The sequence below is a fragment of the Diadema antillarum genome, unplaced genomic scaffold (genome assembly GCF_040938485.1).
Source record: "Diadema antillarum isolate AM-2024a unplaced genomic scaffold, OU_Dant_1.0 scf00000024, whole genome shotgun sequence".
NCBI lineage: Eukaryota > Metazoa > Echinodermata > Echinoidea > Diadematoida > Diadematidae > Diadema > Diadema antillarum.
The window spans coordinates 2,515,953-2,532,500 of record NW_027270913.1 but is presented as its reverse complement, the minus strand read 5'-3'; the positions used below and the strand labels follow the sequence as shown (position 1 = coordinate 2,532,500).

General features: G+C 44.0%; 1 protein-coding gene across 1 annotated transcript in view; it reads right to left on the bottom strand.

The window, feature by feature from the left end:
* Positions 1 to 2,403: 2,403 nt before the first annotated feature.
* LOC139733329 (uncharacterized) overlaps positions 2,404 to 16,548 on the bottom strand; it is a 65,481-nt gene continuing 51,336 nt past the window's right edge. The window contains exons 13-30 of the mRNA XM_071644170.1: positions 15,829 to 15,981; positions 14,911 to 15,139; positions 14,325 to 14,526; positions 13,755 to 13,917; positions 13,188 to 13,331; positions 12,596 to 12,769; positions 11,966 to 12,199; positions 11,426 to 11,529; positions 10,755 to 11,174; positions 10,085 to 10,278; positions 9,460 to 9,813; positions 8,737 to 8,888; positions 7,936 to 8,119; positions 7,289 to 7,415; positions 6,293 to 6,721; positions 5,579 to 5,726; positions 4,944 to 5,041; positions 2,404 to 4,609 (exon numbers count right to left, since the gene is read on the bottom strand). Coding sequence (XP_071500271.1) covers positions 3,005 to 4,609; positions 4,944 to 5,041; positions 5,579 to 5,726; positions 6,293 to 6,721; positions 7,289 to 7,415; positions 7,936 to 8,119; positions 8,737 to 8,888; positions 9,460 to 9,813; positions 10,085 to 10,278; positions 10,755 to 11,174; positions 11,426 to 11,529; positions 11,966 to 12,199; positions 12,596 to 12,769; positions 13,188 to 13,331; positions 13,755 to 13,917; positions 14,325 to 14,526; positions 14,911 to 15,139; positions 15,829 to 15,981 — 5,114 coding nt within the window. The 3' untranslated portion in view covers positions 2,404 to 3,004. The remainder of the gene's footprint in view (positions 4,610 to 4,943; positions 5,042 to 5,578; positions 5,727 to 6,292; positions 6,722 to 7,288; positions 7,416 to 7,935; positions 8,120 to 8,736; positions 8,889 to 9,459; positions 9,814 to 10,084; positions 10,279 to 10,754; positions 11,175 to 11,425; positions 11,530 to 11,965; positions 12,200 to 12,595; positions 12,770 to 13,187; positions 13,332 to 13,754; positions 13,918 to 14,324; positions 14,527 to 14,910; positions 15,140 to 15,828; positions 15,982 to 16,548) is intronic.

Below are 16,548 nucleotides of genomic sequence, written 5' to 3'. Positions count from 1 at the left end.
AGACAGACAGACAGACAGACAGACACTGATCTAATCAACGGGCATTTCTAATGCGACAGAACGGGGATGGGAATATACACAAACGAATCCATCCCTTGGCAGTGAAGGCACATATAAATGAAAGTAATTTTTTTTTTCTTGAGTAAATCAAACAATCATACAGAACATCATAACTCTCCACCTCCTAAACGTCATGTCACGCACAGTAAGGAAATCTCCTTACACAAAAACTTGTCATAGTTAAGTCATAATTTTGCCTTTAAACAAAACAAAAAAAGTAGGAGAAACTTTAATGATACTTGGTGTCACTTTTTTTTTCTTCCCAAGGAAAAGCCTCGACAAAATTCAGACAAGATTTTTAAAGAATAAAAAATTCCTAATCTTAACATCAACCACATTAAACCTGTGGTTCAGTCTTTCTTAAACACTCAACAATAAATTCACCAATGGCATGGGCATGCATAGTAAAAATTCAAGTGGATGGATGCATATTTATGTCACGAATTGAACTCCTACTGCTACCATATAACCTCATCATAGCCTCTCTGGTTCGGCTTAAAATGAACTTCATACTCGAGTTGCCTGTTTTGGTTTTTGTTTATTATTTTGCTTTGTTTCTGACATTCAAGTCTCTGTTTTAATAATGTCCTGCCCACATTCTCTCTGAAATAACATATATGAAATAATGTGAATCATGCATATTCATGCGCACAAGAGTCTATTAAGAAATATCCATGCTTGGGAAATGTCACAGACTGTTTTACAGAAACAGTGGAAAGAATTTTAAATGTGAAGGGAATTTCTACAAATATACAGTGTTTGTTTTTTTCTGTCTATCTCTTGGGGGGGGGGGGGGGGAGGAGGGCATTTAGAAGGGAGAAATTCACATTTTAAAAAAACAGTCAGTCACTGCCAACATTCGACTTACATTCTAGAATTCATTATCACAATATAAAAGCCTATCTTCAGATAAATAGAGTTCTTTTTTTTTTGCATCCTACACAAGTTACAAACACTTTTCCTCTACTAGATGTACATACACTTAAAATACATTGTTACAAAAAGATACTATATATAATATAACATAATTTACATATACAAATTTACAATGGACAACAGCCCCTGTCACAAAAGTTCTGGCAAATGCCTCCTTACAAAGAAACAAAAATTAGTATGAAATGATCATGACGCTGCTCCATTCTTTAAAAGACTTCAAGAATTTCAAGAATTTCTCCTACACATGAAAAAATTGTGTGAATACAACATAACTGTGTTCTTGTGATGCAGAGTGAAGCCACGGGGAGTCGTCAAAAGTGTGCTTGGAGCTTGCATGCTTTCATCAAAAATATCACAGGAAAATATTTGTCAAAATTAACTCGAGTTGTCTTTCTTTTCACCCATCATCCCGTCAGGTGTATAGTACAAGCATACATGTATTTACAAAGAGGCACTTTCACATAAGAACCAGATTAAAAAAAACCAAGAAAATTGTTACAAAAAAGAATAAAACAATGTCACAAGTATCAGCAGCTGAATGCAGCTAACATACGGGCAAGGGGCTATTCTGATGAGTCTCCATAAGTGCTTCGAAAAAAAAAGAAAAAAAAAAGAAAGAGTAGAATAAATAAAGTAAAATATTTTGATAAAAATGTGACAATTCACACCTATGGAAACAAATCTCATTTCCTCTTATTGGAAACTTCTCAAGCAAATGTACATCAAGGCTTAATGAATGATTACAGTCACTATGTTTAGATACAACCAAAAAACAAAAAAAAAGAAGAGAAAAATCACCTACACTTACTTACACTCATGTATTGCTCCTCATTTGTACAAAAAGAGTGCAGCCGCTGCTCAGTCATTTCTAACAAGGCACAGTTCATGAACCTACATATCATGTTCAAGGTAGTTATAAAATACAAAACTTGTACCACAATAAAATTGGGGTGCTTCGCAACTCGTGCACGTAAAAAGACATTTCATTACAAAAGCATGGATTGTCAGATTTGTATGTGCATGCAATTTCTAGCCTACATATCCGCAGTGTTCCATGAGCCTACAGTGTATTTGTTTTATATTACCATCATACGCTACATAAAATGAGGAAAAAAAAGAAGAAGGAAGAAGCAGATTCCCCTATGAAGCAAAAGTGTACATGGCAGTCTTGTAAATATGCACATAATTTACGACATCTTAAAACAGTTACACACAGTAGATATGGTATCGGAAGATTTTTAAGTACAATGCAAGGAGGTGAGGTTGCTTCACTAGTACTCATTTTGTAGTCATGTGACAGCCTCAAAAAACACTAAGTACAATACATCATTTCATTACACAATTTAACATGACAGTGTTAAACCAATCTTTGCATACCATGGTGCATCAAAAAACGACAATATAGAATGATCATTTTCCTAGACAGGTCGTCATCATTTACATTATCAGTGACAGATGGTTCTTCTGAATTAATTGGCCTTTTTCGCCATTTCCAGATCTCTGGTCAGTCTTGGGGGAGTGCAGGATGATAACCCCAGTGACCAATTTTGGATCTCACATCTGCTTTTCTTTCCAGTGCATGTAGATATTTGGTCCAACAATCATGGAAAAAACAAACTTTTGGAATGCGTGTCAAGTTCCTTTGGTCACACCCTGTTGGGAATGTTCATCAAGCCTCAGCGGAAAATGATGAATGTAACTCTTTCTCTTTCTACATTTGTCTTTCATCATACAGGTAATGAAGGTACACAATCTTAGCAATTACGTATTTTAAAAAAAGCATGGAACTACAAATATTACATGTAGTTTCGTAGTAGAGTACAGACTTGCATGAGGAAACAGTACTGGTATATATTGACAACGGTGATGCAGATACTCTACGGCATTCTCCAGGCGAACACATTCACGTTTGAACTGTTTTACTTGTTCATTGTCTCAAAAACACCACAAATTCAGTTTGGTAAAATGTCAAATGTTCCTACATGTAGGACACCAAATTACATCCCACTCAGATGTACGTCCCTTCTCCACTGTGGTCTGCTAGGGCAATCCTCAGATTGTTCACTTGACTGGGGTGACACCGCGCCATGAGGTCGTGTCCATTCATTTGCGGGAGCCCCCCCTGGGCTTGGGCAGGGGCCGGAGCGGGCGGGCTGCAGATGCCCTCCGACCCCGACCAGTCCGACTGGGCAGAGATCGGCGACGAGCTCGACCACTTGCCCGGCGACTCCGGCGACGGCGTCAGGTACGAGTGCTCAGGCAAGAGCGTTGTCATGGCGTACGACGCGGGGTCCATGGAGCCCCCATTCTGGCTGTGCTGGGAGGGCGGAGTTGGGTATTTGTCCATGATTCCCGCCGCTTGGAGCTGGCTGCTCGTCATGTCACTGGGCATGAGGTGTACGCTTTGCTTCACATGCCCTATCAGTCCATTGTCTCTGTGGCTGTGCTCTTGCATACAATTTTCAGGCGAGTTGGGGTAGCCATTGGGCAGTTCACTGATGGCTGGTGTGCTTGGGTACATGCCGTTTTGGCTGTGGTGATTCGAGAGCAGGAGGTGCATCTCCATCTGCTGAGGTACGTTGCCACGGTGCGGGCTGGCGTGCATGGACTGCATCTTAGCCATGGCGTACTGAGTTGCGTGCTGGCTGGTGGTGGCGGCTGGCTGGTTGGGGCTGGAAGCATAGACACACTGGCTGGCCACGGCGGGGCTGGTGGCCATGGGGCAGGGCTGGGGGCTGGCCTCGGGCGCCTCTGGGCTGTGCAGCAGGGACTGTGTGCTGGGCGCCTGCCGCATGATGGCCGGGATGTTGGGCTGGGAGTTGCTTGCTTGGACGAGGACCTGCTGGTCCGGTCTGTGCACAGCCATGCAGTTGTGCTGCGTGTTTGACCCTGGCCAGCCATTGGTCGAGGTGATGGGGGCCATGGCTGCAGCCCCTACAATGTCCATACTCATTTCTCCCCCAAGTGAGCCCTTATCTGGACTTAACCCATTCATTTGGCTATAATGTCTGCCATTAACGAGTCCATTTCTGTTGTGCATCTCCACCACCCTCGGTCCCTGTGTGTGCACGCCCACCACTGTGGTCTGAAAATGGTCCCCATGCCCTGGTCCCATCATGTTTTGCGTTGTCACTGGCAACGAGTACATGTTGCCCGGCGGCGGCGTCCGCGTGTAGCCGTGGGGCGAATCCACCGACTCCGGCGGTGACAGCACCGGCGGTGGCAGCTCGTCCGAGCTGGGCCTCTTTTTACTCTTCCGCTTCTTCTCCTTGGCGGAATCCTTCGCTCCAAGCTCACCATTCGCCTGGTGGTGGTTCTTGTGGGCGCGCCCCTTCTTCTTGGGCTTGGACCCGCCCGAGATGTAACCGTTGGGCACCAGGTCCCGATGGAGGTCCAGCTGCCCGTTGACGTGGTTACCGGCCCCCATTTCGGGGCTCATCACACTGTACGTCTTGAGGAGGTGCACGACTTTCACATAGCACATCCGCTGGGCGATGTCCCGGGGCGACATATCGAGGTGGTCGGTGATTTCGCGGTTGGCTCCGTGCTCCAGCAATATCTGCACCATCTCCTCCAGGCCTTCCTTCGCTGCCAAGAAGAGGGGCGTTTGCTCCTACAGAGTGAGGAAGAAATAAGAGAGAAGTTGAGGCACTGAGACTCGAGATACAATCAGTTACAATAACAACACTATCAATACTTTTCATCTGACAGAAGCTGTCCTTGTTGTTGTTGCCTGCAATCACGGTAGTGAGAGGTAAATTTAGAGGAACACTTTCATTTCCCACATCTCTGCACGAGTTTTCAATTTAGCTGAAACTTTGTGCACATTACCCTGGATAACAAACTTTATCTTTGACATACTTCGATAGATACTTCACTGAATACGTACATACATTTACAGCCGCTGGTGACACAAGATATTCACATCAAAGCCAAGGCATACACACCTGATTGTCTTGCAGATCTTTGTCAGCTCCTTTGCTCAGCAGAAACTCCACCACTGGTATGTTATTTGAGGCTGTTGCCCAGTGAAGAGCAGACTTCCCTGTGGAGTTAAGATAGGACAGAGACCGAGACGATTACTTATTATGATGATATTGGAATAGCACCAAGTGTTTTAGTTGGTTTTTTTTTATTTTACTCCTTCCTTCTTTTGTAATACTTGCAGTTTTCATTACTTTCCACATGTTTACTCATCTTCAGTGAATAATCTTTATTAAACAACAAGAAAAAAAAATGGTCCACTAAGTTCACAGAAGTAATAATATCAGACTTCTACAAAGAGCAACAACCAATATAACCTCGGAGCCTCTTCCTGCCACATATTACTGAATAAATGTATGAATTGATTGATGAATTGATAACACCCTCACTAAAATACCTCAATTTAAGTAACACATAATAAGCACACATCAATCATTGGGTCACAGGAAGTCCAGCAAACCTGAAACACACGGCATACATAAGCTAAGGTCTGAATTCTTTTTGAATGTTATAACATTATGGTATAAAGAAAAAAATCCAAGGATGCCAAACAGATCAGCTTTTAAGAAATCTGCACTTGATACGGCAGATAACTCACCATCGTTATCGACGAGCGATATGTCCGCGTTTGCTTGCTCCAGTTCTTCCACCATGTTTTTCCGTGGGAGATTGGCCGCGATGATCATGGGTGTGGAGCCGGCGTGGGTCTTGGCATCAATCTTGGTTGATCTGTTCTGGATGAGGAGCTGTAGAAAGAATATGGACAGAGAGGCAAAAATGAGCAAAGGTGGTTAGGATCAGACAGACAGTGCTACCGGCAATGTTGGCTTGTGGCTATATCTCCCAATCCTCCCCCCCCCCCCAAAAAAAAACAACAACAACAACAAACAAAAACGGCATGTCAATATTAGGTGTTGATCACAAAAACCAAACCATAGAAGTCAGATTTGATAGGAAAAGCGAAGGTTGGCTGCCATGGTTCTTTGAAATTTTCTGGTCTTCACTGTAAAACAGATGGAAGGATGGTCTATGACTTAAAAAAGACCATTCACCATTCCCTGAGCAGCTATACTGTGTGGTAAGATGTCCAAAGTGACCCATCAGATTACCAACTAAACGCAACTCATACAAATGGACCCATGGCTTTCGGAATGAATGCCCTCAAAGCTGTCGGAACTGAAGCAAGCAGGGCCCTTCTGCAGGCTTTTTGAAAGCAATTACTCGGTCATGACATCAAATCACACCAGTATTTCCTACTTGATTGCTAAACAACATTCACACCAGCCTAGAAAGGAAGGAAGACAATCCTTACCCTGAAGACCTCGATGGCATCGGCCCTGACAGCAGTGTGGAGGGGCGTCTCGCCCGAGTTGTTCTCCATGTTGGTCACGCTCTGGTGCTCCAGCAGCTTGCGGGCCGCCACGGGCAGGCAGTAGCGGGCAGCGAGGTGCAGCGCCGTCTCGCCACGAGACAGGGTGCGCTCGGTGACGTCCGCCCCGTTGCTGATGAGGCTCTCGATCAGGTGGGCATTGGCCTCCTCCTCCTGGTCCGTGCGCAGCGTCTTGGAGTGCATCACGGCCAGCATGAGAGGGGTCATACCCTCGGGACCCGTCGCCGTGACGTGCGAGGATTCCGAGTCCCGCGGCGGCGTCAGCGCCATGCCGGAATGCCGCCAGTTCAGCTCATCCTCCAGGTAGAAAGCAGTGTGCTGCTGATCGAGCATGGTGCATGGTGGGCTGATCTGTACGTGGATGCATTGTAGTGGAGAGAAACGTGTCTTAACATAATCTCAAGTCATCACAATGAATCAAAAATAAACTTCTGATGAGAATCCTAGTTCCACTTACGACAGAAAATACACATCTCATATAACGAAATGCCAGCGCAAGTCCCATTTACAAATGGTGTGAAAAGTTCCAAAACACACTTTGCAACTTCAACCAGAACCCCTTACTGATAAACAGTAATTACCACCCCTTAATGATGCACAGTAATCATCACTCTTTATTGTATTCACACAAGATGCAACCACAGCTGCATTTAGACATAGAAGCGTCACTGATGATATATTACTTGAATATTTGTGGCGATGAAACTGTGGCATTTGCAGCGAGACAAATTCAACTTCTTTGAATGACATCCTTGGCAAAAAGGTCAGTAATCAGGTCTGAGACCAGCAATCACAGTAAATCTTACAGAAATGATATTTGTTAGCAATATAAGTGGATGTATAGTTGAGCAGTACTGGAGTCGGACAGTCAACTGCGTGCAATGATAAGTGCCTTCTATTTCTTGATCAAAACCTTACTCTTTGTCTTTTTGGCATCGGTCTGCCAAAGTCTAAGGCATCCTCAGCAGTCTGGTCGATGCTTGGATCGGGGCCAATGTTTGAGCAGATGGTCGACGGGGGAGACTCGTTTCCAAGTCGGCATTCCCTGCAGAAAAAATACAGAGCGAGAGTACGTTGACATAATATGAATAATGCTCCAGTTAGGTGCAGCACATATCCTGTCTTAACATGTGTATAACTGTTTGCCACTAGTGAGCAGGTTATAAAATCATCGAGGATGAAATTCTCGGTGTGGGAGATGATGACTCTACCTATCACATTAAATACATGGGAGAGGGAGCATAGTTACAATTTACCTGACATGAGCCTTAATATTCATTCTTTTCATGAACAGGTTAATTCTTTTATCTCAAGTCCATGAGGTAAGCTTGCAGTGATATCGTTTTTGTTGCTACATGTATGTGGTTGAGAAGGTACATCTTCCTGCATATAAAAATTTGTTAAGTACATGTAATACGTTCTTGCAGCAACAAATTCTCACACATTTGGAATATTTGTTAAGAACACAGCCAAATGATGATGACGGAATGGATGTAATTGACCAGAACCTGCAGTGAGAACCAGATTGCCAACCAGACTGAATTTCTGTTTACGACAACTCGTACCTTGGCTTGGGGTTCTCGCTCATCGAAGGCTTCCGGAGTTTGTCGGGTAACCACGTGCCGGTAACGCGGATTCGCTTTCGCTTGATCACACAGACGGCTATAACCAAAACTCCGATGATGATGGCAATCGCAATGATCAGCTGGAGCGAAGTTTGTGGCGCGCGCTCCTTGGGCAGATCTCCCGCTAAAATCAAAAAGAGAGCAAGGTTCGTAAACTCGAGATCTTTTTTTTTCTGTTGTCTAGGTAACATACAATGCTAACAAAACATAACACAAAAGCATGTAGGGAAAGGAAATTGGACTTTGCCGAAAGTCTGCCACAGATATAGAGATGAGAAATCAGTACATACAGCTGTATATATGCAAGCATATATATATATGTATATATACATCTATCTTTCTATCTATCTGTATCTTTAGATATAAAATGTATATATGAAGAGTTTGTTCGCAAAAACCGATAAGTCCATATTTGCCAAATGGAGATATTTGCGATTAAAGGTCAAGAAAAATAAAGAGAATAATAAGAAAATTTTTGCTTCTTTTGACCGTAACTTCAAAAATGTACCTTTATATGTAGTGACCAATATATCATTTCAAAGATATTATTTTGTACTTTATGACAGAGACCGTACTTCAAAATCTTCAAAAATGGACTTATCGGTTTTTGCGAACAAACTCTTCAATACATATACATAATACATATACATAGATACATGGTGAGACACAGAGAGAGAGAGAGAGAGATGAAAATACAAATTCAAATTATACTTAGATCCATTAATTCCATTGTTCACTCACAATCGACTGAGACTATGGGCAGAGAGGTGGGAAGAAGGCCGCGGGACACATGCCACACCAGGAAAGCTGCAGCCTCCGAGGTCTTGTTGAAGCACTCCTTGCTTCGCACCTGGAGGCACTTTGTGTTGTCCAGGATGAGATACACCTTGCTCCTGAGAGGCAGATTGAAATAAAAGCGGAATGTTACACACATGTAGTATAATGACAAATGCGCCTTCTGCATGACACATGCATAATTCTTCCAGGTTCATTGTCATTTTACATTGGCTTAACTGAAGTATAATCACACAAAAGTGGGAATGCATAATAGTCTGAATTAGTGTGTGACAGGGACAATGTGTTCCAAGAAATGCAGTGTTTTGAAATACTGTTAAACCAGAAATTTCCTTAAGAATTAAACTTAAGCGAAATTTGCGAGGAGCCAAGATTTGCGAAAGTAAAATGCACATGCCTGTGTACTTTAAGGAAAAAAATAAATATCATGTGATGGTAATTTGACCAATCAAAAATCATTATTTGAATGCACTACATGCGACAATGGAAGTCAGGTTTTTTTTCCTCATTACACGCTTTACATCTCTCATCAGAGAGCACCAATGCAAACATATTTAGTGAACTAATGTGACTCTTAAGGCATAAACAACCCAAGTTTTGGATTATGGCAGGGGGGGGGGAATGATCTTTGAAGACTTTACTGACACACAGCAAGCCTGACTGACTTACATTTCTTCTCCCAACGCCCTCTCCTGCCTAGAGTGGACGTTGCCTGTGTCGTGACGGCGCGACCTCAACAGCACGCCGTTGTCCTCGGCGACGGGCTCGATCATGTTCTTGTTGTCCTGCGTGCGGGCGAAGATGACCACCGTTTGGAGGAGCGAGCTCATGTCACGGAGAAAAATATTGGAGCGGTTGGGCGTTACCAGCTCCTGGTACGGGATCAGGATGGTGACGATGAGCACGCCCTCCGCGTACACCGGCTCCTCGTAACAGTCCATGCCGTCATGCAGGCAGCCCACATTGTTGCAGATGTCGTCGCAGTGGCCGTCGGCGTAGCGCTCCACACAGTAGTCGTTGTACCTGGTAAATCAAAAAGAATTTAGTGCCGGACTTTATTAACAAACGTATCAAATCATTTCTTGATAAACCATCTGAGGTCAGTTGAGCTTTATGCTCATAGTAAGAGCATTGACATTCTCCTAATCACAGGCATCAAACAAATTATCTCTCTCCATACACCCCCCCCCCCCAAAAAAAAAAAACCCAAGAAACAAACAAAACAAAAAATTAAAAACTGAGAAGTCCACAAGCTTTGATCAGATAGAAGCCACCAGTGGCAAGTCAAACTTACGGACAATCTGGCAGCTGACCCGCACAGTCCCAACCATCAAAGAGGCAGCCGGGGTTGTCACAGGGGGTGTCACAAATCCCATCCTGAAAGCGTTCCCAGCACTGTGCCTCCACAGCGGTGCAGTTCTCCCATGGGTCAATGTTCAGGGAACAGTCTGTGCCGTCCCAGTTGCAAAGGTGCGTGTTGCATTCCTCCTGTAGATTGTAAACAGGATACAAAGGTAACGACACAATGCTAAGGAGCTGTTAATGTTTACAATGATCGACAAGTACGTTCACAACAGCAGATCAGTTCACGTTATCAATTTGGAAGAGGGAATTTTCTTTTTCCCATGCTCAGAAGTTGCTTTCTCTGCACATGTCCCAATGAAACTGTTCCCTTCTCCACATCTGTGGGGCTCTGTGTGGACCACGACACAAGATCTACAGTACTGTAGTTGTGATCAGCAATTTGGGGCACCAACACATTACTGCTAATTACATTAATCTTACCTAATACTGAAGAAGGGTTTGATAATATATCTGTCAAATTCTTGACATAGCAGATTTAAAAGCTGCAGACACAACTTCTTCCATTACAAGATGAAAAGCAGTGGATGGTATGTGTATGTATATGTGAATTCAATTTCAGGGTGAATAGGGTATAATGTGAGTACCAGTATGATACTTACATCACAGATGCCATTTCCAACCCTTTCCAAGCAGTCCGTAGAACACTGCGGAGTCAGAGTGGTTGGGCGCGCAACTCTCCAGTCAGCGGTGGTGGTGGCGGGCGCAGTCGGGGTGGGGTCTGTACTGGCATCTGTGCCCACACCCCCTGCGAACGTGGGGTCGAAGGTCTGGCAGTTGCGGCCTGTCCACTCTCGCGGGCAGTCGCAGAGATAGTGGCCGTACATGTTCTGGCACGTGCCGCCATTCACGCATGGCGATGAGGCGCACTCGTCGAAGTCGTGCTCGCAGTTGTCGCCGGAGACGCCAGTTGGGCAGAGGCACAAGTACGAGTCGCCAACTTCCTGGCACGTTCCATGATGCTGGCAGGGGTGGGACGCACACGGCGGCACCAGAGACTCACAGTTGAATCCAGTGTAGCCCTGAAGGGAGTGTCAAAAGGGGACAGTGATCATCTTGTATTTGCACTTTCAAGAGCTACTTGCACCAGAAACAGATTTCCAACAAAGAAAATTGATCTTGGGAACCTCAAAATGGCATATGCTCTTACAGTACAGAAGTAAAAAGTAAAGAAACAGAACCAGATTTTGTAATTTTTAAAAAAATTGTTGTTATAACATATAAGGAATGGTCTTCGAACAGAAAACTACATCTGACAAGAAACTAGACTCACCGGCATACAGAGACAGGAGTATCCGTCAGTGGCATTCTTGCATGTGCCGCCATTTTGACAAGTTCCCTCTTGACATACAGGAACCCGCTCTTCACATGTGCGACCTTTGGGAGGGAAGAGATATGTCAAATCAAGTTAACTAACTACCAATTTGTACTGGGCTGTGTCACTTGCACGAAGAAAGGACAATTCAAATATCTCTATGTATTCTGTGGCTTTAAAGGTTGTTTATCTCTTTGAAAGCAGATCACAAGATTTTACATAAATAATGTCTTTCATCATCGTGTATGAAATCTTGCAGTAATATTAACTCGAGTTGAAGAAAAAAAAAAGATATGAAAAACTAACCTCGTGTTACTGTAGACTATGCTCCCCTTTTGTATAAAAAATAACAGTTGTAATCTTTGAAAGAGATGCAGCAAATGGCTAAATGCCTTCCACGTAAGACATCACAAAAACATTCATAGTGTTTGCAAGACGAGGGCCCAGAGCTCTATGGATGTCTGGAGTGATTTTTGTGTGTTTTGTTCTTTTTCTTACCGGTGTAGTAAGCCTTGCAGACACACTGAAAGTCATTGACCAGCTGGACGCAGTCTTGGCTCCCGTCCGAGTCGCACGGGTTGGACAGACACTCGTTGACGTCCCCCTCGCAGTGCTGGCCGATGTAGCCTGGCGGGCAGTCGCAGGTGAAGGTGCCCACCTGGTCCACGCAGACACCGCCGTGGTAGCAGGCGTTGGCGTAGCAGTCATCCAGGTTAACGGAGCAGTCCGAGCCTAGAGAAGAGATATACAAACAAAGAGAAAAAGGGGGGGGGGGGGGGGGGACTCATTAATTTGTCTCTTTACTGAAGTCTACCCTCCACAAAAACAAAACAGTCAAACAAACAAACAAACAAACAAAACAATTCGGTCGTTTTAAGGCTTGCACCTGTTTGCAAAGTTTGCTTTGCATCTGTTGCAACGTTTGTCACACCTACGTTTGTCCGTCAAAGGATCACTTGACTTCTAGTCACTGAGTCCTTTATGTCTTTCATGTCTGTCTTATATACAGCCTAAACAATAAAAGAACTTGATTTTGTTTAAAACCATGGACGTGACACAGCAGGGTCCATGCTGAAAATGGGCTAAACTTGACCAAAATGACGAGGGACATCCACAACCGGTACTCACCCTGTGTCCCCGCGGGACAGGAGCAGCTGTAGCCATTGACCATGTCGTGGCACATCCCACCATTCTGGCAGGGATTGGAGCTGCACTCGTTCACGTTGACCTCGCAGTCTGCGCCCTCAAATCCGACCAGGCAGGAACAGGTGTAGGCATTGATGCCGTCGGTGCAGGTTCCCCCTGTGTAGAAAAAAACGGTCCCACGCAAGAATATGAGCATGCGAGAACAACCAAAGGACTTATTGCCAGTCCACGCAACACATCGGGGACGACATATGGTTGGGGTCACTCATGGCACTATATGTTCCTTATGAGACTTGTGTTAACTCTGTCATTACATTCATCAAACCGTTTGTTACATTATGTCACAGGCATTTCTGAGATGGTGATATTAAAAGGTTAAAATTCAAACGAGTGTGCAGTGTATTTTGGGGGCAGACCGTTTCCACTCAGGGCCCGTGGAAGCCTCTGGTTGCCAGGTATTATGGCATACCAGCCTCCAACGGTCATCTGCTCATCTTACGCCCAAATGACACCCGTGTCCCCACTGGCATCAAGACTTACATATCACATTGGTATGACTGTCAACAGTACTTACCGTTCTGACATGGCGTGGAGGCACATTCGTCGATGTTCCTCTCGCAGTACGAACCCTTGTAACCATCCTGGCACAGGCACCTGTGGCTGCTGAGGGTATCGATACATGTCCCTCCATTCTGGCAAAGAGTATCGCGGGTCATGTCTGCGGAACAAATATGCAAAAGCCATGTTTTCACCAAAGCCAATGAAATGCAAGACACTTAATGAGCGGCTACCTAGACATATATGCTTGAAATCCTTCTCTTACTGCAATCATATGAGCATCTGGTCATTATGGAAACAACTTCTGACAACATTCATCTAGGAGTACTAATTTCACATTCAACACAAAAACCAACAGATCAGCAGTGTGATTTCAGAAGAACCTACACTACGGTAACAGTTGTAAACTCTCTAACCAACATAACTTACGGTCACTATCTCTTGACTCACAACAAACTTTCATTTTAATAACTACCATAGCCAAGAACCTCTGATGTCATTATAGCAGGAAGACTCTTGCTGAGATGGCAATCACCAAGATAAAAAAACAACAACAAAAGTCTGGATTTCGAGAAAGACGTACTCTTGCTTGCGGCTGCGGCCTGGCAGGACACCTGGGGGATGTCGCAGAGGGCGCCGATCCAGCCCGCCGTGCAACGGCACTCGTAGACTTGGTCCGTCAGCGTGATGCAGGTGGCCCCATTGTAGCATGGGTTGTGGGCACTGTCGCACCAGTTGATGTGATACTGCAGGGAAAAGTGTGAGGGGAGTGAACGACGTTGGATATTAAGTTAAAGACACACGTACAATCACTTGGTCACTTGCTGGCAACATGCTGGCTGAAACACTCCTTTATAGGATGACTGATATTCAATGTGTACATCGTGTTCATTTATTTTTGTTTTCTCTTTTGCTTTTGTGCATATGAAGTACAGAATTTTGGAGTGGGATTTAAAGAGCTAAAATTGAATTGCATCTTTTTTTGTTGGGAGGGGGAAGGGGTAAGTAATATTTTGGAAGTTTTGCGGGAGTTGTAATCATATCAGTTCTGTTTCAAACACATTTGTGGTGATGAAGTGATCAATCTTGACGGAAGCCCGCATCCGCCACAGTTCGAAGAAAACTTTGAACTTCTGTGAAAACTTTGACCTACCTCACAGTTGATTCCGTGGAATCCCGGCATGCAGTTGCAAGAGTAGGCATTGTAGAGGTCGATACATGTGGCACCATTCGTGCAGGGGTTTGACTCGCATTCATTGACTGGAAACTGACAGTTGGATCCAGTGTAGCCTGGTGCACACTGGCAGGTGTAGCTGTTAATGCCATCAATGCACGTGCCTCCGAACAAGCATGAACTGCATGAAAGTGATAAATAGATCGTTGCCATCATTTTGTCAGTTTGAAGGCAAAGGGCAAAATCTTCTAGATAGGCCAAACCAAACAGCAATGTAGCTTGTATGAAACGGGAACACAGAAATCATGACCCAAGATTTGGTTCCACTAAAATAATCTGATGGGAGGGGGCAAAATGAATACAATTTACTTCAAGCCATGTAAAATTATCAAAGTGTGGCATACTGAAGTTACTATAATTCCAAGCTTTCATTTTTTATTAATTTTTTTTTTTGTAATCAGTGTGATTCAGACTGCAAATTTTGTGTGACTGAAGAACAAAAAAAAAGAAGCTACACATCTGGCCTCATCGATGATGACAGAATGTGAGAGCCTCGTGGCTATACCTTGCTGTGCAATCCTGGTCGTTGACCTCGCAGTTCATGCCGCTGAAACCGAGCAGGCAGGAGCAGGTGTAACTGTCCACATACTCGTGACAGGTGGCGCCGTTTTGGCACGGCGCCGACAGGCACTCATCCCTGTCGTGCTGGCAGCTCTCACCGGTGAAGCCGCGCAGGCAGGAGCAGGCGTAGTCCCCGATGCCATCGATGCAGGAGCCCCCGTTGCTGCACGGAGCTGGAGAGGAGGAAGTGTTCACGCGATCAGTAACAGTACCGGGTACAATACTTGTAGTTTCATTTCCCAAAAGTAACTCTTTCTGTGCTACGGGCTTTGGACAGTGTGAATATCACTTCAGGGTTTGTGTGCTGACTGACACTCAAAGCATACAAAATGGTTAAAAACCAGTCATCAAAAATAATTACCTCTCTTTGATAAAGCCTAACAAGTTCCATCTGCTCTAGGCAAATTAACAAGGGCTAAAGCAATACAAACATAGAAGTCTATTGGCATTGGTTAATAAATCCAAACATCTTCCATTACATTTGCTGTGAAAGGAGAATCACTGTTCCTTGTAATAAGGACACCTACATGCACATCCAATTGATTTTTGTCCAGTGTTTTAATAGACATGGCGAGATATTACTTGTTTTTTAGACACACAATACCACATAAGATGACTTAAGCATGACATTGAAACTCAATAATTTCTTGAACAATAACTCCCTACCAGTATATCTTCTCACAAGACTAAAACTTAATCAATTAAATGCAGAGAAATTGACTAAGAAACAAAATCACAAGATTAAAATCTGTATTCATCCATTTTTATTTTTTTTTTTCCCATTCTTATTATTATTTCTTTTTTTTTGGTCAGAGGAAGGGAAGCTATAACTGCTAAAACTGGAAGGTGGTTCTCCACAAACCTGATGCACACTCATCCGTGTTGATTTCGCAGTAATCTCCCTCAAACCCAAGTGGACATTCGCAGCGGTAGCTCCCCTCTGTGTTGATGCACTGTCCACCATTCCTGCACGGCGAGTAGATGCACTCATTGCGGTCTTCATCACAGAAGGTTCCTGCAAGTATGTGAGAGGACGGACCAGCATTAATCATGATTCCGTTTCTCTGTTCAAACACAATGAAGCTCTCCCTACAGTCAAGGCAAATCAGCTGCCACTTTCTACCCTCTCTATACTTTGTGCTCATGCTAGAGGAGAACAGTACTAATGTTTGCGTCCCTGCACTGCTACGATGGTATATATGTTCTACTTTAAGAACAGGAATTAATTTTAGAATTCAGGCCATTTCACATTACCCCACTGAAGCAAAATCCCAAGTATATTAGGGCAGGTGTCTACGGGAAGTGCATGTTGTAGCAATATAAGCCCACATCCTCAACAAGCTAACATTCTGCAGTCACGCAGCGAAAAGAGAAAGAAAATCAGTTTCCATAACTAAGCTATTGTACAGATATTCAGTGGCAAAACTCATTGGGGAAGGTAAAGACAGCGAGCCACAGAACTACTGATAGGACTTAAATTCAAGAGTGAGACCAATGTCCTAGAACAGGATATTTTCATTTGACTCTGCTAAGCTGTGGGCTGCCAGCTCAAGCAATGAGAATCTTCCATAAAAAACAAAAC